The sequence below is a fragment of the Molossus molossus genome, unplaced genomic scaffold (assembly GCF_014108415.1).
Source record: "Molossus molossus isolate mMolMol1 unplaced genomic scaffold, mMolMol1.p scaffold_m16_p_13, whole genome shotgun sequence".
NCBI classification, from domain to species: Eukaryota; Metazoa; Chordata; class Mammalia; order Chiroptera; family Molossidae; genus Molossus; species Molossus molossus.
In genome coordinates, this window is record NW_023425348.1 from 93,649,366 (window position 1) to 93,670,266 (window position 20,901).

General features: G+C 55.4%; 1 protein-coding gene across 5 annotated transcripts in view; it reads right to left on the reverse strand.

Moving 5' to 3' along the window:
* Positions 1-20,901, reverse strand: part of CPT1A (carnitine palmitoyltransferase 1A) — a 52,597-nt gene that overhangs the window by 14,949 nt on the left and 16,747 nt on the right. For 4 of the 5 annotated variants that reach the window (XM_036258191.1, XM_036258192.1, XM_036258189.1 and 1 more), the window contains 12 exons: positions 18,070-18,223; positions 15,766-15,905; positions 13,644-13,815; positions 12,079-12,180; positions 10,762-10,899; positions 9,536-9,613; positions 7,041-7,148; positions 6,273-6,360; positions 5,162-5,357; positions 3,555-3,743; positions 2,852-2,957; positions 485-601 (listed from right to left, as the gene is read on the reverse strand). In XM_036258191.1, the coding sequence (XP_036114084.1) occupies positions 485-601; positions 2,852-2,957; positions 3,555-3,743; positions 5,162-5,357; positions 6,273-6,360; positions 7,041-7,148; positions 9,536-9,613; positions 10,762-10,899; positions 12,079-12,180; positions 13,644-13,815; positions 15,766-15,905; positions 18,070-18,210 (1,575 nt within the window). In that variant the 5' untranslated portion in view covers positions 18,211-18,223. The remainder of the gene's footprint in view (positions 1-484; positions 602-2,851; positions 2,958-3,554; positions 3,744-5,161; positions 5,358-6,272; positions 6,361-7,040; positions 7,149-9,535; positions 9,614-10,761; positions 10,900-12,078; positions 12,181-13,643; positions 13,816-15,765; positions 15,906-18,069; positions 18,224-20,901) is intronic. The other variant, XM_036258190.1, reaches the window with a different exon arrangement.

Sequence of the window (20,901 nt, forward strand, 5' to 3'; positions counted from 1 at the left end):
TCTCTCTGACCATCTTAAACTAAAAGCTTCAGCCCTGGCCGGTTTGGCTCAGCAGTTAGAGCATCGGCCTGTGGTCCAGATAGACCCGGGTTCGGTTCCCGCTAAGGGCGTGTACCTCGGTTGCAGTTTGTCCCCAGCCCTGGATGGTCGTGCGGGTGGCAGCCACTCGATGTGTCCCTTTCACGTCGATGTTTCTCTCTCTCTCTCTGTTCCTCTCTCTCCCTCCCTCTAAACATGGAAAAATATCCTCAGGTGAGGATTAAAAAAAAAAGCTTCAAACAGAGGAAGAAATGTATCTGGGGGTTTCCAAGGCAACGGGAGCCGGAGCTGCTCCAAGGCCCGAGCAAAAACTCCTCCGGCAGAAACTCCTCTGGCAGCCACATCTCTGGCTCCAGGGTCTTTGGCGAAGCTGTGAACACCCAGGAGGAAGAACTGGTGAACCCCCCCCAACGCCGATCAACACCCACGTGACAGCCGCTCTCACCTCCTCCGGGATGTCCCACTGCAGCCGCGTGGGGTACGGGATGTTCGGGTTGGTGTCCCCTTTACAGTGTCCATCCTCCAGGTAACCCAGCTGGAAGCTGTCAGTGGCCAAGACGTACTGTCGGGAAAAAACATCCATGTGGAAAGTCACGGGCGATGCTACAGCTCAGGGTGCAACATAAACCGTCTCTGTCCTCCAAAGCAGACGAATCCCTGCTCTTTTTTTTTTAAGTATGTTTTTATTGGTTTTAGAGAGAGGAAGGGAGAGAGAGATAGAAACATTGATGAGAGAGAGAGACACGAACATCGATGGGCTGCCTCCTGCACGCCCCCCCTGCTGGGGATGGAGTCTGAAACCTGGGCATGTGCCCTGGCCGGGAATTGAACTGGCGACCTCTTGGTGCATGGGTCGACGCTCAACCACTGAGCCACACCGGCCGGGCCAAATCCCTGTTCTTTATAGAGACCCTGAGAAGACACACAGCAGCTAGGTGTTTACAGCATGCTGAGCGCTTCAGATCTCTGCACGGCCAAGTCAGGATCCACACAGGCAAGACCCTTCTCACCTCCACGCTGGAGCCGAGAAAGGAGACCTGGGAGGCCCAACAGCCCGAGGACAGACAAGAGAATCCAGGAAGGGACGACAGGAGCTCTAGCCCAGTCTTGAGAGAGGGCTAGGGCATACAACACTGAGAAGAAGCGGGGTCGGCTGAGGGGGCCAATGGTGGAAGGGTGGAGTGTTCTAGGCAGAGGAGACAGCACGTGCAAAGGCCCTGTGGAGAGCAAGACCTGCTCTAGTCTGTGTAGCTCTAGGGAATAAGTGGGCAGACACAGTCTTACAAAAAAAAGTCCAGCCCTTGCTGGTTTAGCTCAGTGGTTAGAGCATTGGCCTGCAGACGGAATGGTTGTAGGTTTGATTCTCGGTCAAAGGCACGTACCTGGACTGCAGGTTCGATCCCCAGCCCCCATTGGGGTCATGTGGGGGGCAACCAATTGATGCGTCTCTCTCACATCAATGTTCTTCTCTCTCTCTCTCCCCCTCCCTCCCACTCTCTAAAAATCAATGAGAGGGTATCTGCAGGTGAGGATTAACAACAAAGAAAAAGTCCAGAGTCAAAGCCCTCATAGGAACTTCAAGAAGAAAGAGTGAAGTAAAAGCATTAAGATGTCTTCACAAGTTTACTACACGGCTGACCAGGGACCCAGCCTGGGCTCAGGTCCTGTGAGGGACAGCGAGGGAATGAGCCTGTGGTCGCCGGGGGGTGTCCCCTGACCTGCAGCAAGGTCGTCTTATTCCAGCCGCTCGGCCAGCAGGACAGCAGAAGGCTGTGTGATCACAGCCCTTGTGTTCGCCGTGACTCTCCGCGCTGCTTGTTGCTTGAACCGTTACCGCGAGTCTCATCAAACCAAAAACATACAGAAGTCTGGCCCAGTCCGCCGTCGCTGACCCCAGAGTTTAGCACGTCCTTCGAACCAGAGCCTGACAGGTGCGTCAGGGAGACAAGGCCTCGTCAGAATGCCAGGCAGGTCAAATGGTTCAGAGACAAGTTCGTTTTTAAAAGTTTAAAAAGGTGCCAGGGCCAATCCATGCTGTGTTTTAAATTTTATTTTTACTTATTCCTTGTTGTTGTTAATCCTCATCTGAGGATATATTTCTCCCACTGACTGTTGTTTGTTAATCCTCACCTGAGGTTTTTCCATTGATGTTGAGACAGAGTGGAAGGGAAGGAGGGATAGAGAGCGAGAGAAACATCGACGTGAGAGAGACACATCGATTGCCTGCCTCCTGCATGACTCCAACCGAGGGCCAGGGCGAGGCCCGGGGATGGAACCTGCAACCGAGGCACGTGCCCTTCACCAGAATCGAACCCGAGACCCTTCGACCCGCAGGCCGATGCTCCAACTGCTGAGCCAAACCGGCCGGGACTGGGTTTGGTGGCTTTTAAATAACTTGGTAATTTTAAGAATGAAATAACGTGGTGAAAAAGGCATGCTGTGTCTTCATAAACCCAGACTTCCAAATGCCTGCTCCTATCTGGCCTGAAACTTGGCAGATTCAGAAAATCTAGAAAATACAGCAAAAGGGTGGTTTCTTGCAGAATAGACAGAGCTTCAGTTCGGCCCCAAAGCCACGGCCGCTTCATCCTCTGAGTCCCCCCACGAGGTGGCATCGCCTGTGTTTCTAGGTAAGGAATCTAATTTGCGGGACACGAAGACACGAAGCCTCCGGTTACTGATTTAACTTGACCCACAGTACATACTAAAAACTGTTATTCTACGGTCCGACCACTGTCTCTGAATGAATCCACTCCGGGGCTGGATTTCCAGCAGCGACATCCCAGCCCGCGGCGGCCCCGCGACAACTCACCTCCCAGAGGTGCCCGACGATGGGCGCGTCGGCCCAGGAGTGCTCGGCGTTCATGCCTATTTTCCCATTTTTGAAGACAACAAACGTGAAGGACTTGTCAAACCACCTAGGGAAACAAAGGCGTTTCCAGACCTTACACGTCGAAAGAGAAAAAAACAGACAGAAACTACGACCTTGGACCGAGCCCCGGAAAGAGGAGAGAGGTGAACAAGTCTCTGCGAGCGGAACCAGCAGCCCCGCCTGGACGGGCACAGGCTCCCCTGTCCAGACACAGCGACGCACAGACAGGCCGTGTCACCATAACGCAAGGACACCCAAGGTCACCGCGGGGGCGGGAGGCTCCCCGGGCCTGCTCCCCACTGCGGGCAGGTAGGACCTCACTTCACACGAGGACAGGCGGCACCAGGAGCTGGAACTGCCTGGTCACCATCCGTCACAGGACCACAGCCGACATCCAGGTCAGGCCCCACCGCCACCTCCTCCCGCCCGGGGAACCGGCCGCCTCGGTAGCATCTCAACAGAGCTGGCGGCCCGGAGCGGGAGAACCGCACACTTGCTCTTCAGCTGCCTGCGTGCGTGTGTGCGTGTAGAGGGGCCGCCGGCCGGCAGACGGTTTGAGCAGAGAGAAGAAAGCGAAGTTCCGCTGCACGCTAGCCGCCTCCGCGCCCACAGCAGGCTCCGCCCGCCTCCGCGAGGGCAGTACCTGTCACAGCACCTGCCGTGCAGCAGGGACTTGGCGTAGCTGTCCAGCGACGTGCCGGGGTCCTCCTTCTTATACCCCTGCTCCGTTTCGTCCAGCGTCACGAAGAACGCAGCCTTCTCCACGGCGTCCAGGGACTGCTTGTTCTTCCCGCGCCCAAAATAGGCCTGGCGACACCGCGCCCAGGGCACCCTGCAGAGGAGCCCCCAGTGAGGCCAGCGCGACCGGGGCCTTCCCCTTGCCCGTGACCTTTGCAATGACACCGTTTCCCCGGGTTTTCAGGAACCCAAGGAAAAGCACGTGTTTGGTGACCGTCCTAACTTGACGTCTGGCAGCGGAAGCCGCGGCCAGGGCGTGGGAGCCGAGCCTCTTCCGTGGCTGCCTCACCCCCTTTCAGGTGAGGAAACCGATGCACACAGATGAGGCCACAGCTACTCTGTGGCAGGGAGGGGTTCACACCCAGGCCAGCCTGCCCGGGTCTATGCTACTAAGACACAGGACATCCCGTGGAGAGGGACACCCGGGAGCCAGATTCAAGGGATTCCCTTCTGTCCCACTTCACGTGGCACACGTGGATCTGACGTGGCACCGGCCGTGGCACACGTGGATCTGACGTGGCACCGGCCCCCCTCACTTGGGCCCTGCCCAGGTCCTGTGCCACTGTGCACTCCCAGACCACGGTCATCTGGCCCGTCTCCCGCCCTCTCCTCTCCCCTAGGGCGTGGCCGAGGTGCCCTGGTGCCAGAAGACCCATAAGCATGATGGGTCCCCACCCCGTCCTCTGTGCCAGACGACAGAGACGACAGCATGGCCAGGGAGCATGTCCGTGTGAAGGGCTCCGGTAAGGGGGTGAACGATGCCCCACGCAGGACGCATCAGGGTGGGTCCCGAGGGGCGAGTGGTCCCCGGTGCCCCCACTCCTCCACAGCACCTGCACCCCCGCACCCCCGTCCAGCTCACGCCCCGCTGACACTCAGCAGCACTCCGGACAGAGGCTCTGTGTGCCCGCGCCGGGGCAGCTCCCGCGTCTCACCACCTCGCTCCTAACGCTGGGTAACAGATGCCATCTCAGAGGCCACAACCAGGGGCGACACTGTCCCCCAGCGGCACCAGGCAAAGTCTGGAGACAGTTCTGCTAGTCACGGGGGTTTGCTACTGGCGTCCGGGGGTGAGGGCCAGGGATGCCGGGCACCATCCTGCAACGCACGGGACAGGGACCCCCACACCCCGAACGAATTGTCCAGCCCAGCTACCAGAGACACCCGTTCTGAGTACCTGTACCCGCTCAGTCCTCAGGCGAGCGACGGCACAAGGCAGGAGATGGACCCTGACCCAGGCCCTGGTCTGACTCCTGTTTCCTCAGTTAAATATGAGGCAGCCCCATGAAGAATCCTGACTCCCGACTCCTCCTCCTTCGTGTGCCTGGCGCCTGTGTGCACCCCCACGTCTGCCTGTCACACGCAGAGGCGGCCAAGGTGACCCAAGGCAGGAGCAACGCAGCCCCCGAAAGCCGCGGACACACCGCCTCCTTGCCAGGCAGGCCCCTGGGCACGAGCCCAAGGAGCGCGCACGGCCCCAGGCGCAGCCAGGGTCCCGGAGGGGCTGCACACCTCTCTGCCGCGGTGAGGGCCGCCAGCTTCGCCTCCCCAGCCTGAGGCTCCGACGGGTCGTCCAGAATCCTCTGCACCTGCTGCTCGATCTCCCGGGGCTTCAGCAGCCGGCCGTCGTGGTACAGCCAGACCTTGAAGTAGCGGCCCTTGTGAAACACCACCATGTGCCTGCTGTCCCGGACGTGCTGGATGGTGTCTGGGGCGGGTGCGGGGAGACAGAAGCCACGACACAGGTGAGAGAAGGGGAGAAAGTTACCCGGCTTCTCAGCGCAGGCTCCATGTCTCCTGCCCGAGAGGGTTAAACACACGGTCGGAGCCGGCAGCTCTGGAATGAGACAGGCCAGATTGTAGGCTCTGCGTGGCCACTGGGAGACACACTGGCTTGTGCCAATGACAGAACCCTCCCTGAGCCTCCGCTGTCCCGTCTGTACAATGGAGCTAGTAGTCACGTCCCGTGGACGTGCAGGAATGAACAGTATCTTGTTCCTGGACTTAGAGGAAAAGCTTGTCACACACGGACTTTAGTATGTTGCAGTGCATTCTTGCTACTTTTGTTCAACAGAGTACTAGAAGTCCTAGCCAGAGCAATTAGGCAAGAAAAAGGAAAAGGCATCCAAACTGGAAAGGAAGAAAGAAAACTGTCAATATTTATAGATGACATGATATGTATATGGAAACCCCAAAGGTTGCACCATAAAACTGTTAGAACAAATAAACAAATTCAGCACAGCCCTGGCTGGGTAGCTCAGTTGGTTAGAGCATCATCCCAATACATCAAGGTTTTGGGTTCGATCCCTGGGTCAGGACTCATACAAGAATCAACCAATGAATGTGTAAATAAGTGGAACAACAAAAAATAATGTTTCTTTCTCTCTCTTTTTCCCTTGTTTTCTCTCTCTAAAATCAATACATTAAAAAAAATCCAGTATAAAGTTTCAGGATACAAAAATCAGTTGCATTGCTATACACTAATAACAAACCATGTGGAAGAGACATTAAGAAAAGCATCCCATTTACAACTACATCAACGAGAATAAAATACCTAGGGATAAACGTCACTACGGAGGGAAAGTCCGGGGGTGGACGAGAAGGCCCGAAGCCGTGTTCTCACCTGTCTCCTCCCCCGGGATCCGAGACGTGTTGAACGTTCGCTCCCACTGAGCCGAGCAGAGCGGAACTGTGGATCCCAGAAGAAGAATCTGTAACAGAAGCATGTGTCAGACAAAGATTCCACAGGGGGAAAGGAGCAAATGCAGAGCACACACGTCATGCTGGGTTTGTGTTCTGCGCACAGGGCGTGGTCTGGCTGAATCTTTTCCTAACTTCGTAAAGCACAGCTGTTCCCTGGGGTGCCGGGCTTCCCTGGGGACTTACTGGGCCGTGCCAGGGCGCAGCTTCCCACGTGGTCACCTCCTAAATCACACACGCTAACTGGTCACGTATAAACCGACGCTTCAACCAAAGGGTATTTACAAAAGAAATGTTTTGTTCCTGAGCCGTTCACCAGCGGAGTTATTTTCCTTCTAAAGTCAATAAGAGTTTCTTCCAGGGGCACATGACAGAAGTACGTCGGACATATCCAGACCAAAAGCAGCGCATCTTGTACGATTCCATATACAGAAAGCTTTGGAAGATGCAAACGAGCCCAGAGTGGCGGAAAGCGGGTTCCCTGGCGGGCGGGCGGGTGGGGAGGGGCGCAGACGGGGATGGGCAGCGGAGGCGCACGAGGGAACTTTGAGGGGTGACTGCGCTCACTGTCGTGGTGCGATGGGCATGTGAGCGATGTCAGGACTTACACACTGTGCAGCGACTCCATCATTCCTCAATAGAGCTGTTCATACAAGGATATTTTGAAAAAAAAAAAAGTTGGTTTACTCACTGGTTTGATCTCCTCCCGGTCCAGCTTGCGTCTGTACAGTAGGAGGGCATGGATGGCGTTGCCGGCCCTCGCTGCCTGGATGTGCGTGGGTATGATGTACAGAAAGTCCTGCAACGGAAGGTGTGTCAGCAGGGCGGACTGCAGAGACACACAGGCCGATGCAAACACGCTCGGACACTGGCATCGTCCGCACGAGCCAGGGAACGCACACCTGCTCTGCTGGAAGACAGGTGGCCACCTCATCATCTAGGCTTCGCCAACCTTCCTTTGTCTTTTATTATTATTACTGTCAATCTATACAGTTTTAAATGCTTTTATTGATCTCCTAGAGAGTGAGGGAGGGAGACAGAGATAGAAACACCGCGCCCTGGCCGGTTTGGCTCAGCGGTTAGAGCGTCGGCCTGCGGTCCAGAGAGACCCGGGTTCGGTTCCCGCTAAGGGCACGTACGTCGGTTGCAGTTTGTCCCCGGCCCTGGTCGGTCGTGCGGGTGGCAGCCACTCGATGTGTCCCTTTCACATCGATGTTTCTCTCTCTCTCTCTCTCTCTCTCTCTCCCTCCCACTCTACCTAAACAAAAAATGGAAAAATGTCCTCGGGTGAGGATAAAAAAAAAAAAAAGAAAAAAAAAAGAAACACCGAGGTGGGGGGGAAACATCGACTGGCTGCCTCCCTCATGCCCCCCCCGCTGGGGATCGAGTCCACACCCCAGGCTTGTGCACTGATCGGCCAAGCTTTTTTATTATTGTTTTTAATCCTCACCGGAGGATATGTTTTCATTTTTATTTGTTTTTCTAATGCTCTTATTTATTTATTTTAAAATAAAAAAAAAAATTTTTTTTCCTTTTTGGTACGTGCCCCTAGCGGGAGTCAAACCCGGGACTCTCTGGTCTGCAGGCCGATGCTCAACCACTAAGCCAAACTGGCCAGGGCAAAAATTTTTTTTTCTTTATTGATTTTAGAGAGAGAGGAAGGAAGAGGGAGAGAGAGAGAGAGAAACATCGACGAGAGAGAACATTCACTGGCCGCCTCCTGCACGCCCCCCATTGGGGATCGGGCCCACAACCTGGGCATGTCCCCTGACCAGGAACCGAACCAGCGACCCCTTGGTGCATGGGTTGATTCTCAACCACTGAGCCACACTGGCCGGGCATATGTTTTTATTTTTACAGAGAGGAACATTGACGGGTTCCCTCCCTACGCACCCGGACCGGGAATCAAGCCACCTGGTCAGGGCTTTTTCCTGTGTTATAAGAACACCCACCCCCCCAAGTAATTCTCAGGCTAGTAAAGGAAACAGTATACTCTAAAATTAAATTTTAAATGACTATGATTCAAACTGAAGAGAGTAACGGTACTTTGTCCCAAATATCCTCCTATAACACATAAAAAGAGACACAGACACGACAGGACCACCAGACAGGAGGCTTTTCTGAACGAGAAGCGGCTGGAGGTTCAGTCACCTTCCCTACCGGGCTGCACCGCACCTTCCCCGACCTGGGCACCGTGTCCTCGCGTCCTTTCCCAGACGAAGGGGAGGCCGAGGGACGCAGGTCTGACTGCGCTTTGGAGGACGCAGGACAGGCACTCAGGCAGGGAGGGCGGCAGGCGGGCAGCTTCCTCCAAAGGTCTCTGTGCCAGGCCCAGTCTCTGCCGCTCTGACGGGGAAAAACGTTCAGAGGGAAACTGAATGAGGAAAAACCAGAAGGAAAGAAACAACAACACAGAGGAGGAATGCGGGAAAAATACAAGGAGGTAAAGAACAGAAAGGATGCCCGGCCAGTGTGGCTCGGTGAGCTGAGCATTGTCCTGTGGACTGAGAGGTCCCGGTTCGATTCCCAGTCAGGGCACGTGCCCGGGTTATGGGCTTGGTCCCCAGTAGGGGGCGTGCGGGAGGCGGCCGATACACGTTTCTCTCTCACGTCCATGTTTCTATCTCTCTCTCCCATCCTCTCTTTCTAGGAAATAAATCAATATTAAAAAAAAAAAAGAAAGAGAGAGAGAAAGGAAGGATTTGACTGACCAGTTACTAAACGATGTCCCAGGACCTAAACTGAGGGGCTTCTAAGCAAACAGTGACGTGTGATGTGCTCAGACTGTCAGCGTCTCAACAGCGGACCAGCCACGTGAGCACGGCCCGTGGCGGGCGACTCCGCGGGGCCTCGGGGAGCAGGACACAGCTCTGCGGGAGGCAGCAGGAAAACGCCACCACCTGCTGCCCGCGCCCTCCGCCCGGGTGGCCCTGCCCTGCATGTGGGGCGTCGGGAAAGTGGGCAGAGGCACACACTCTGATTGGGAGGACATCCTGTCTGCCGCAGGCTGTTTTGGTGACCCGAGTTTCTCGGCAGGAGCAGGAGCCCTTGAGCTACTTTGCAAGCACAAAAGGACATCGCGTGGTTCTGTGGCGGGGGAAGCGGGTCCCGGGCTCCCTGGCGGGCGTGAAGTCTCGGGTGGGGGGAGCAGAAGGGCGGGGCCCCCGGGCTCTGGGGGGCACTCACCATGGCGTAGTAGTTGCTGTTCACCATCAGCGGCCCCCGTCCTCGGAGGTAGATATACTCCTCCCACCAGTCGCTCACCTGTAGGTGCGGACAGACAGACGAGCTCAACAACAGTGACGCCGGCTCCGTGGGGGTGCATTTGGAGCAAGAAAACGGGCGATAGAAAGAGGAATTTTTATTTTACTTGATTATTATTATTATTTTTTTTGGTAGGCGCCCTTAGCGGGAACCGAACCCAGGACTCTCTGGTCCTCAGGCCGACGCTCCCACCGCTGAGCCAAACTGGCCAGGGCTGAAAGAGGATTTTTTTTTTTTTTTATCCTCACCCGAGGATATTTTTCCATTTTTTGTACAGATAGAGTGGGAGGGAGAGAGAGGAAGGAAGAGAGAGAGAGAAACATCGACGTGAAGGGACACACCGAGTGGCTGCCACCCGCACGACCAACCAGGGCCGGGGACAAACTGCAACCGAAGTACGTGCCCTTGGCGGGAACCGAACCCGGGTCTCTCCGGACCGCAGGCCGACGCTCTAACTGCTGAGCCAAACCGGCCAGGGCTGAAAGAGGATTTTTTAAAGTCACAACAGCCCTGGCCGGTTTGGCTCAGCAGTTGGAGCGTCGGCCTGCGGACCAGAGTCCTGGGTTCAGTTCCCACTAGGGCCACATACCAAAAAAAAAAGACCCACTGGAAGAGTGGCCAGCGTCGGCCTGCTGGCGTCGCGGTGGTCAAGGCCCACAGTGCACCGCTTCCCGCGTCTCCAGAAGCAGCCGCTCTCGGGGCTGAGCAGTTCCTTTCAGAGCCCTGGGGCTGTCCTCACTCCAAGCAGGGTCCCTGGGTCCCCTCACCGCAGCCCTCTCTTCCTGACCACACCCACGGGCTCTGGACCCTTCACAGCCCTCTGGATCAAGAGACCTTTTCTTTCTGCATCGTGTTCACGTGCTATATACACAGATCGGTGCCCCGGTCAGAGTCTAAGCACACAGGTGACCATGTTTAAGGATTCAAACACCTGTGTGCCCAGCCCTGCCCTGGTTTGGTCTGGGTGACAGTCAACACCCCTCTTCCACGTCAGCTGTTCCTCAAAACCGAGACTCCCACCCCCACCCGGTTTCGCCTGCCAGATGCCCCGTCTGGCCACCGTGTCCGGGGAAGCCCCGTGTTCACGGAGCTGATCGTTTTCCTCGCACAGAGAACGCCTTCAGGAAGGATCGTGCGTAGGCACTTACGTAATTGGTCGCCCACCAGGATTTCAGCTTCAGATACCACTGTAGTTTCGGCCCGAGGTTGACAGCGAAATCTTCGGCGAGAGCCGTCATCCGCTTAAATTCGGTTTCCTTCATGAGAGGCCTCACCGATTCCAGATACTGGGGTTAACGAGCACAGCACAAGCCAAGTTAAAACACCGTTTCCTTAAGAAAAAAATCTGAACATACTGAAAAGGTGGGAAGTCTTCCCCCAAATCGGCTCTGCTGGTCTGAGTGCCGGCTGCCTAGCTCCAACGCTAAGTGATGTTTTCAGTTACTGATAATAAGACCACGAAGCCTGTTCGGCCTCTGGTGGCCCACAAGCCCCCAGATCCTGCAGGACCAGAGAGTCAGCAATGTGACTTCTAGACGGACAAGATCGCGGCGTGGTTAACAAGGGAACTCCGGGGGTATCTTTTGCGTGTTACCCGGCCCTTAACAAGGGCTCCGTTCTCCCCTGGGCACAATATGCAATGACATGGGGGAACACTAGGTGCGGGGCGATTCTGCCCCAGTGCCCAGGACACCAGGACAGAGAGGAGGAGCCGGAATACTGACAGGGGACGAGACAGTCATGCCAGGATTTCCACAACATTGTGAACGTACTTAATGCCACAGAATGGTACACTTTAAAATGGGCATTTTTATGTTATGTATATATTTACTGCTATTTAAAACAATCAGTGATGCCCTGGCCAGGTGGCTCAGTTGCTTGGAGCGTCATCCCATACACCAAAAGGTTGCAGGTTGGGTCCCTGGGTCAGGGCACATGCCTGGGTTGTGGGTTCCATTGCTGGTCGGGGAGCATATGGGAGGCAACCAGTCAATATTTCTCTCTCACATCGATTTTTTCCTCTCTCCTCTCTCTTTCCTTTCCTCTCTCTCTAAAATCTGTAAGCGTGTCCTCAAGTGAGGATGAAAAAATAGTAATAATAAAATAAAATGGTCACTCTTTACACTGTAAATATATATATTTACCACAATTTAAAACAACTCGTAATGGAGTCTAACAAAACTATTGAGTTGGATGCTTGGACAGAAGTGTATGGTATGTGAATTTTCTCTCAATGAAGCCGTTTAAAACATTTGCCAAGTGGTTTCTCTTTCAAACATGATGCCCCTTACAAAGAAACACGCCGCAGGTGTGCCGACAGGGAGAAAGATTTCCCGTGACAGCCCCCTGGACACTGCTGGGTGCTAACACCCGCACGACAGTCCATGAACTGCCAGTCGTCCCTACGTCATAAACCTTCACCCCACGGGCCTCTGAGGGAGGGCGGAGCCTGCAGCCACACCCACCCTGGTCACTGTGTCCCTCACGGCGGGCACGGGCAGGCGCGGCAGAGACGTCTGGAAGCTGTACAGCATGGGCTTCCGGCCCGAGAAGATCTTGACCATCCCCTGGGAGAGAAGGCACATCGAGACGACGCTCAGGATCCGAAACCAGTTCTCAGAGGTGGTTTCTTTCCCCTCTGGTCCCTTTTCTGCCCCTCCCCTTGCAGACCTCAGCAGAGAAACAGGTAACCCCAAAGGACAAGCAGGTGGAGCAAAAGCCTGGGTCTGACAGCGGTTCCGAGGTGTCCCACCCGGTCCAGGAGGCATCGGGCCCTCCGGCCGGGGCCCTCCTCAGGCACCCTGGTACTGCAGTCCGACTGCCCCCCGCACATGGGGCGAGGTCACCCACCTACTTGTGCAAGGCTCTGTCAACAGCACCGAGGGTGCTGGGACCTCAAGCCAACCCCGGGAGCAGTGTGGCCGTTCGGGTCACCGCCAAGCCCAGTGGACAGCATGCCGGTCACGGGCCCTTGCTTTAGGCTGCAATGATCTGAACTTGGTGTGATAACTGGCCGTCCCATGCTGACCGGACCTCAAAGGAATTTCTACGGCTCACGGGGTGTGTTGTGTGGGAGGAGGGGGTACCCAAATGGACATCAGCTACCAATGTCACCCCAGGAGTGTCACTGAATTTGTTTTGTAAAGTGTGAAAACCATCTCTGCCTCTCTTCTGAGTGTTAGATCCTGCCTCTCCGGAAATCAGAAAACGTAATCCAAGCAACGGCAGAATTCAATTTGGAAAATGGTGACGTGGGGGGTAGGGGGGCTCTTGCATATGGGGGTGGCTCCCAGGCCTCTCACTGGTGGGCCCGGGGAGGCGGCGGCGATGGCTGACACGGGTACAACCCCCCACGCGCACCGCAGGTGTAAGGGCCTGGAGGCTGATGGCAGTCCTGGCAGCTCAGGGTGAGCCAGGGAGGCCTGGGAGGCCTGGCATCGGGGGGAGCCACTTTACCCGGCCTTCCAGTCCGAAAAGCTACAAAGTCCACGGGTGGCACTTTCATTTCCCGGAGGACGAGAGGACCGACCTCGTGGCCATGAGCATACAGGTTCAGAACTCACGAACACTCGAGAAAATATTCTTTGGCCCAAACTTGGGGGTCACGGGGAATCCATCCTCTCCGGCAGTTAGAGGTCGACCCCCAAGTCAGCGAGGGTCAAAGGGAGAAGCCATCCTGGGAGGATCTTTCATTAAAAAGTAAAAGGCCCCCACTCGAGACGCCGGGCTAACGAGCCAGACACAGAAGGACAAAGGTCACAATCTCACTGATCTGTGGAATCTAAACGGTCCAAGCGACAGGCCAGGAAACAGAATGCGGCCTGCGGGCTGGGGAAGGAGGGTGATGGGTGAAGGATACAAAGTTTCAGCTCCATGAAAGAAATCCTTCCGCAGACCCCCCACACAGGGGGCGGGAGACCACGGAGGAGGGGGCCAGCTTCCCCGGCGCCCAGTGCTCCGAACGCGCAAGCAGGCTCAGGGAGGCGGCCAGGGAAGCGCACGCCGGCCCCACCGAGCGCCCTCCAATTACCATCCAGACTTTGGTGGCGCGGCTGATCTTGCCGTACTCGGCGAACATCCAGCCGTGGTAGGACAGCAGCACCTTCAGGGAGTAACGCATGGTGACGATCAGGGCCACCCACAGGCCTGTGCCGAACAGCACGCCGCTGACCACGTTCTTCGTCTGGCTGGACATGTAGCCCCTGCAGCGACGAGACGAGACAAGCCGGGGACGCGTGAGCGAGCGACGGGCTGCGGGCGACGCCACGTGCCACGGCGGCCTCCCATCCCCACCAGGAGATGGCAGACAGGGACCGGGACGAGTCCGGCCTGATCGGAGAGGACACCGTCTTAGTCCAACTGTCCAGACTCAGGCGGTCTTCTCGCCTGGAAATGGGCCAGCCCCTCTGCTTTCGTGGTCCTCAAAACCAACTGGGACTGCTCTGTGTGAGGGCGGGGAAGGCACACCTTCCTCCAGGGTCTAGGGAGGGTGACAGAGGTGCCGTGCGAGGCTGGGCCCGCCCCCAGGGTGACCACGCCCCCAAAGGACCCGTAGTCCCCCTCTGACCCAGATCATGTTGTTCTCGTGCCTCTGGATGTGACCATTACTCATCAGAAACTCATCACTTGGCAAAACTGGTACCTCATCTACTTACAGCAAACGCACACAAAGAAACTGGTCACATAAAATTGCCTTTCAGGCACTAAGGAAGGTATGTTTTCATTTGCTAAAGAAAGTGACCTATTTAACGGGAAGGTGGGGCTTTAGAAACGGGGAGAAAGGAGGCCATTAACATGTCTTTACGGCTTTGCTTTTGGTTTCAGTGGGTTTGGAAACTGCGGAATGTTGACAGAAGAAGAACTAAGTGTTTCTATAACTAAAGTTACTGAAACGACCAATATACAACCTGGCGGCGTCTCCAGTGTTCGGCAACTATCATGTTCACGTTTTACAAGACTTGGGTGGCACGCAAACACCTCTTCAAGGCCACATGCGTTGACTTCAGAACTTACATCTGGCTGGAACCTGTCAAAGCTACTCGAAGCCTGTGTGTCCTTTTCCGATAGTCTGTCTACAAGCAAACTTGGATGTAGGACCGTGACAACCTGTCTTTGAGATGATCTACATTCTAGATGTCCACCTGCTACGTCACGGAAGGAAACAGACATACTTCCTCGATGCACACCAATCCTGTAGTAGCTCGGCCTCAACAATAAACGTCGCGCAGGGTCTCACGCACGGGCAGAAAGGCACGTCGGTAAAAAGCGTGAGCACAGAAGGCTCCCTGGAAAGAACGTGCTCCTTCCGAGGCTGCGGGGAGGACTAACAGGGACCACCCGAGCACCGTGCACCCCCAGGAAGACCGTTCCAGACGGCCCCTGACCTGCGCTTTCTAAATTTGGGCCAGGGATGGCCCAGTTACCGCAATGGGTTCAGAAGGACAAAGAAACAAATCTTATAGCGCTCCCGACGATAAGGGCTTTAAATGGCCAAGCCTTCTCAAGACAACCCAGTGCGAAGAGACAGCCCACAGTCGAGGGTAAACTCACAATCTGTGCTAAACCCACGCCAGTCTGAAAGCAGCTAATACTAGCACAGTGTTGGGGTCCAGGCGGTGGCACTGTGCCCTCGGGAGCTACAGGGTGAAAGGAGAGAGGAGGGGCCGGGGCGACGGACTGACAGGCACCCAGCTCGGCGGGCAGGCGTCACTGACACGGAGGGAGCCGGCTCTCTGGGCCTCGCAGACGCGTGTAAGGCGCGAGCCCGCGTTCTCAGGCAGCTGGAGGCTGTGGCGACTCGGCTGGAGCCGAGTCCAAGGGCTTCTGAAGGAACAGTATTTAAACCCAAACGACCAGCAAGGTGCTGGTTTCCACAAAGGCCCAAAGCTCATTTGTATAGCTCAGACCAGACCCTGACACTGGAGACACGGCCCGGCGACCAGGTACGCACACACGGCTGCACCTCGTCCCTAAAGGACTTCAATGCTACACGCAACTCCCGGCCCCCAAAGACGAGGCCTGACCACGGCGTGAGGGCGCGGAGACTATTGTTTCTCTAGTAAGAGACCCGAAAGGGACGAGGGCAGTGGCGGGAGCCTGGGCACCAGCCGGGGCAGGGAGGAAAGCACAGACAACAGCAAAGGATTGCTTACGTTGTGTCAAGGGTCCGATTGATCTTCGCAATTATTCCCAGCGAGGGGTCGATCTTGGCATACATGGTTGACATCACGCCCACCACCACGATCAGCCAACTGGAGGGACTCGCCGGGTACACGCCAGTGATGATGCCGTTCTAAAAAAGACATGCGTATGAGCAGCGTCCCCCCAGCATCGCAGGGCCCCAGGCGACGGGGGCCGGTGACATGCCAGGTGGGGGGGAGGGGTGTCTGCAGCAGGTGACCACGATGTCACTACTGAAAATCTACCCCAGAGCCTCCCCCTGCAGCTGCTCCAACATCTGTCCAGCTCCTTCCCTTCTAGTTCTGAGCCACAACTCACGCGAAAAACATTTCTCCCAGAGTGACCCCAGGACATTAGAATCACCGAGTTTAACATACAGATTCCTGAGCTCCACCCAGATGGATGAATGACAACTGTGGGTTTAGGACGTCCCTGAAGCCACCATGAGGTCCTCTCCCCAACCAGCTGCACCTGAGAGGCCCCAGACTCCGTCTCCAAAACCACCCCTGACCCCCCGAAGCAAGATGCCGCTTAACCCTGAAGTATTTACAGGAGACCTCGCTCCACGTCGAGAATTTTCTGTAAGATATTTCAGCCAAAACCTCCCCCCCCCCAAAAAAAAAACAAAAAAGTAGCAGGAAGGGGGAGGGAAGACAATCGATCAGAACTGGCAGAACGTCAACAGCGGCGGACACCGGGAGGTGAGTGTGTGGTGCGCCATTCTCTTTACTTTTGTGTGTGTTTCAAAACTTCCAAGCAAAACAAATTCTTACGAAGGCCATAAACAAGACATTGATTTGACCAAGACAATGGATTAAAAAGCTCTCAACGCTTTATCTGAAGTTTTTAGAAGATCCTGGCATTCCTACGTGTTATTTCCATTGGATTTCCCCTCGTCCAGAGGGAAGAGCTTTTTTTAAAAGGGGGATGGGGGAAATTAGGCTAAAGTAAAACAAAGGAAGGTTCTAGAGAGTGTCTCCCGCTCACCGGCCCTCCCCCTGCAGCTGCTCTAACAGCCCTGCCCGCCCCCCCTCCGTCTGAGCAATTACCTTTAATAAGCCCTTTGGTCACAGGTGGCCACGCACTGTTTGATATCATTTATTTTTGTATCTATTGGTCTTGACTTCTCAGCCATAATACAAGGTCTTTAAAATCAGGAACATTTGCACTGGGTTGAAAGGATGCCCCCCGCCCCATTCTCCACCATGTGGAGGTAATGAGCTCCCAGCAAGGTGGCACACTTGGCTTCCCCTGCAGGTGGCGCCCTCCTGCTCTTCCGGTGCCTGTCGGGGGATGGGATGTGGCCCCTCAGGTACCTGGGCCCCAGAACCCATGTGCTGCGCCCAGGGACACCTCTGCTCTCACTCTCTCACTTGTTCTAGCTCCTGGGCCTTTTGCTAACCCTCTGAAAAGGAAACTGAGAATAAAAACACCCACTGTCTGATCTGCCCCTGGGGGAAGGGCTGCATCCCCTTTGACTTGCTGTCTCGCTTGAATTTCTTATACATGGCATGTATGTACTCCTCTTGTGATTTTTTTTTATTTCTTCCTCTTTATTTTTCTCCATCACCATTTATGCCCCCTATACCCTCCTCCACCTCTACCCCCTTCTGTGATTTTTAAAAACAAGACATGGCTCTGGCCGGTTTGGCTCAGCGGTTAGAGCGTCGGCCTGAGGTCCGGAGAGAGCCAGGTTCAGTTCCCGCTAGGGGCGCGTTCCTTGGTTGCAGTTTGTCCCCGGCCCTCGATGTGTCCCTTTCATGTCGATGTTTCTCTCTTCCTCTCTCTCCCTCCCACTCTATCTGAACAAAAAATGGAGAAATGTCCTCGGGTGAGGATAAAAAAACAAAAACAAAACAAGACATGGACTTCAAACAAAGGAATACATTTCCTCCTTCGGGTACACAGAACCGAGAACATGTGAAGGGAACTGTACTTGAATTTACGTGCATACTTCTCAACGTCTGAATATTTTATCGGTGAGACGCCCATTCAGCAGACTCACCGAAGATTCCAGCCGCTGGAAACAGCCTGTTTCTGGAAGGTTCTGGGCTCCAAGGGGGAGACACGTCCTTCCTCTGCTTCTACCGAGCAGCCCGCTGGCCCTCCGAGCCCCGCCCACAGACACCCCACCTGCCTGCGGAATGTCGACAATGCGGCCGGAGGGACCATGAAACCAGAAATGCCGTGCCCATGGCCACTCGGAAAGACGGGGACCCCGAAAGCACCCGAGTGCTCCTGTGGACACGGCCCAGGTTAGACAAGGGTCTGCAAACCTTGAATCTGATGAACTTCTTCTTCCAGGAATGAAGTCCCGACAGGTAGATTTGCTTCAGGGCTTCATGGCTGAGCCGCAGGTCGATGCCGTCGGGGGTGACGGTGAACTGGAAGGCCACGGCCTGGTGGGCTTCTGCCATGGTCAGCGATCTCCTGCGGCGGACGGACAGAGGGGTCACTGCGGGATGTCTGACTAGCTGTTAGAAAAACCCTTACACAGAAGTGTAATGTGTTCGGAATTAAAGTTTTTCTTCCCATCTAACGGATCTAAATGAACAGATCCAGCTTTGCGATGTTATACAGACCATTGCTGGCCCCGGGTGACCAGCAGGGTCCAGGAGTGCAAGCCCTCACCCCTGCCTGGCCTCCAGGCCCCAGGCCCGTGGACACCCCACCCCTGACCCCTGGCCCGGCCATCCCACCAAACCACCGCCTGGCCAGCAGGCTGGCCACCCGGAGCGGACATGGAGAGGGCGCCTGTTTAGCAGGTTGCCCGGCAGAGGCAAAGCCCACCCCCACACAGCAGCCACCTGGAGTCACAGATGAGTCTGCAATGGCCCTAACCCCTTACCTACAGGTGGGAACACCAGCTGACACCACCCACGTGCCCTCCGCTGTGCGAGGGGTTGGTGCCTTGAGAACCCATTTAGACGCCATGAAAGCCAGGCAGGACCCCGAGGACGGAGCTGGCCCTTCCTCCTCAGAGGCCATGACTGAGGTCAAACCCCTGGTTGCTGGAGCACGGACCCTCCCCATGCACGGGCGAGCGTCCCTCCCAGCGAACAGAAGCACATCTCATTTGAGCTGCTTTGGAAGCTATAGTATGTTCTGTCTCCTGGCTCCCGTCTGCTTCCTCCTAGGGACACGGGCCCCTCGAAGCCACCCCACTTCCCTCACGGCCTCCCCCACCTTCTGAAGGTGAGTGCGCGCACCATCTCCTCCTGAACTGTCTGCACAGAGCACCACGTGGATAAAAAGGCAGCCAGAGAGGAGAAAACGACCCGGCACCGTCATAAAAATCTAAAACTGCACGGCGCTTTCTCATCGCAGGCGAAGTTTTTCCCGTTTCCAGCCATTTAAGCCGATGAAGGGCAGAGGGGGTGCCGGTCTCACAGATGCCCAGCTACAGAGCCAGACTAGCCTCATCTTCAGCTAATCAGAGCCCACGAACCCGGGAGCGGGCCCCGGAAAGGCACCAACTTGCATTCGTGTGTTTGTGCGACGAGTACTTGTTGACTGCCTCTGACAGCTGTGGGGATCGAGACACTGGGAGGAAAGGTTGCCCCCAGACAGAGGGCAGGAAGAAGATGGGGTGCTAGAGGGGACCTACCAGGTAACACGGGAGGCTCAGGAGAGGAGTCAGCCAGAGGGCAGTCTTTCAGGCCCAAAGGCAGACCTGTGTGTGCAAGGACTGGAGGTAGAGGTCAAGGGCAGGGCAGCTGGGGTCAAGGGCAGGCAGCTAACTTCAGAGAGGAAGGCACAGACAGCCATGGTGGCAGCTGGCTTTCATGCTAAGGGCCATGGAAAAGCATCACAGCCCTGGCCGGTTTGGCTCAGCGATTAGAGTGTCAGCCTGCGGTCCGGAGAGACCCGGGTTCGGTTCCCGCTAAGGGCATGTATTTCGGTTGCAGTTTGTCCCCGGCCCTGGTTGGTCGTGCGGGTGGCAGCCACTCGATGTGTTCCTTTCACGTTGATGTTTCTCTCTCTCTCTCCCTTCCTCTTTCTCCCTCCCATTCTATCTCTACAAAAAATGGAAAAATATCCTCAGGTGAGGATAAAAAAAAAAAAAAAGAAAAGCATCATAGCCCGGCCGGTGTGGCTCAGTGGCTGAGCGTCGACCCTGCACCAAGAGGTCACCAGTTCGATTCCCAGTCAGGGCACGTGCCCAGGTTGTGGGCCTGATCCCCAGTGGGGGGCATGCAGGAGGGGGCCAGTTGATGTTCCCTCTCATCGATGTCTCTCTCTCTCTCTCTCTTCCTCTCCCTTCCTCTCTCTCTCAAATCAATAAAGATTCCCTGGCCAGTTTGGCTCAGCGGATAGAGCGTTGGCTTGCGGACCAGAGAGTCCTGGGTTCGGTTCCCGCTAAGGGCACGTATCTCAGTTGCAGTTTGTCCCTGGCCCGGTTGGGTCGTGTGGGTGGCGACCAGTCAATTTACATCGATGTTTCTCTCTCTCTCTGCCTTCCTATCTCCCTCCTGCTCTACTGGAAGATAAATTTTTTAAAAAGGCCTCAGGTAAGGATATAAAAATAAAATCAATAAAATAAAATCAATAAAGAAAAAAAATTGAACAACAACAACAAAACCGTATAACCTTAGCTCAGTGCAACCTGCAAGTGCTGGAGAACATCCGCATCCTGTTCAGCAGGCCTGCAGCGAGCTGTCAGAGCCCGGCCTGCTTTGAAGAAACAGACCCAGGTTTCTTGTTTTTTATTTTCCAAGCTTTTTTTGTCCCCTTATTGATTTTAGAGAGAGAGGAGGGGAGAGGGAGAGAAAGAGAGAAACATCAATGAGAGAGAACATTGATTGGCTGCTTCCTGCATACCCCCCGCTGGGGATCGGGCCCACAGCCTGGGCATGTGCCCTGACCAGGAATCGAACCGGTGACCTCCTGGTGCAGGGTCGACGCTCAACCACTGAGCCACACCCGCTGAGTTTTGTTTTTTTTTAAATCCTCACCTGAGGATATGTTTTTATTGATTTGTAGAGAGAGAGGAAGCGGGGGGCGGGGGGAGAGAAATCCATGTGAAAAACATGAATCGCTTGCCTCCTGTATGTACCGGGAATTGAACCCGAAACCTAGTTCAGGTATGTGTCTTACAATGATGTCCC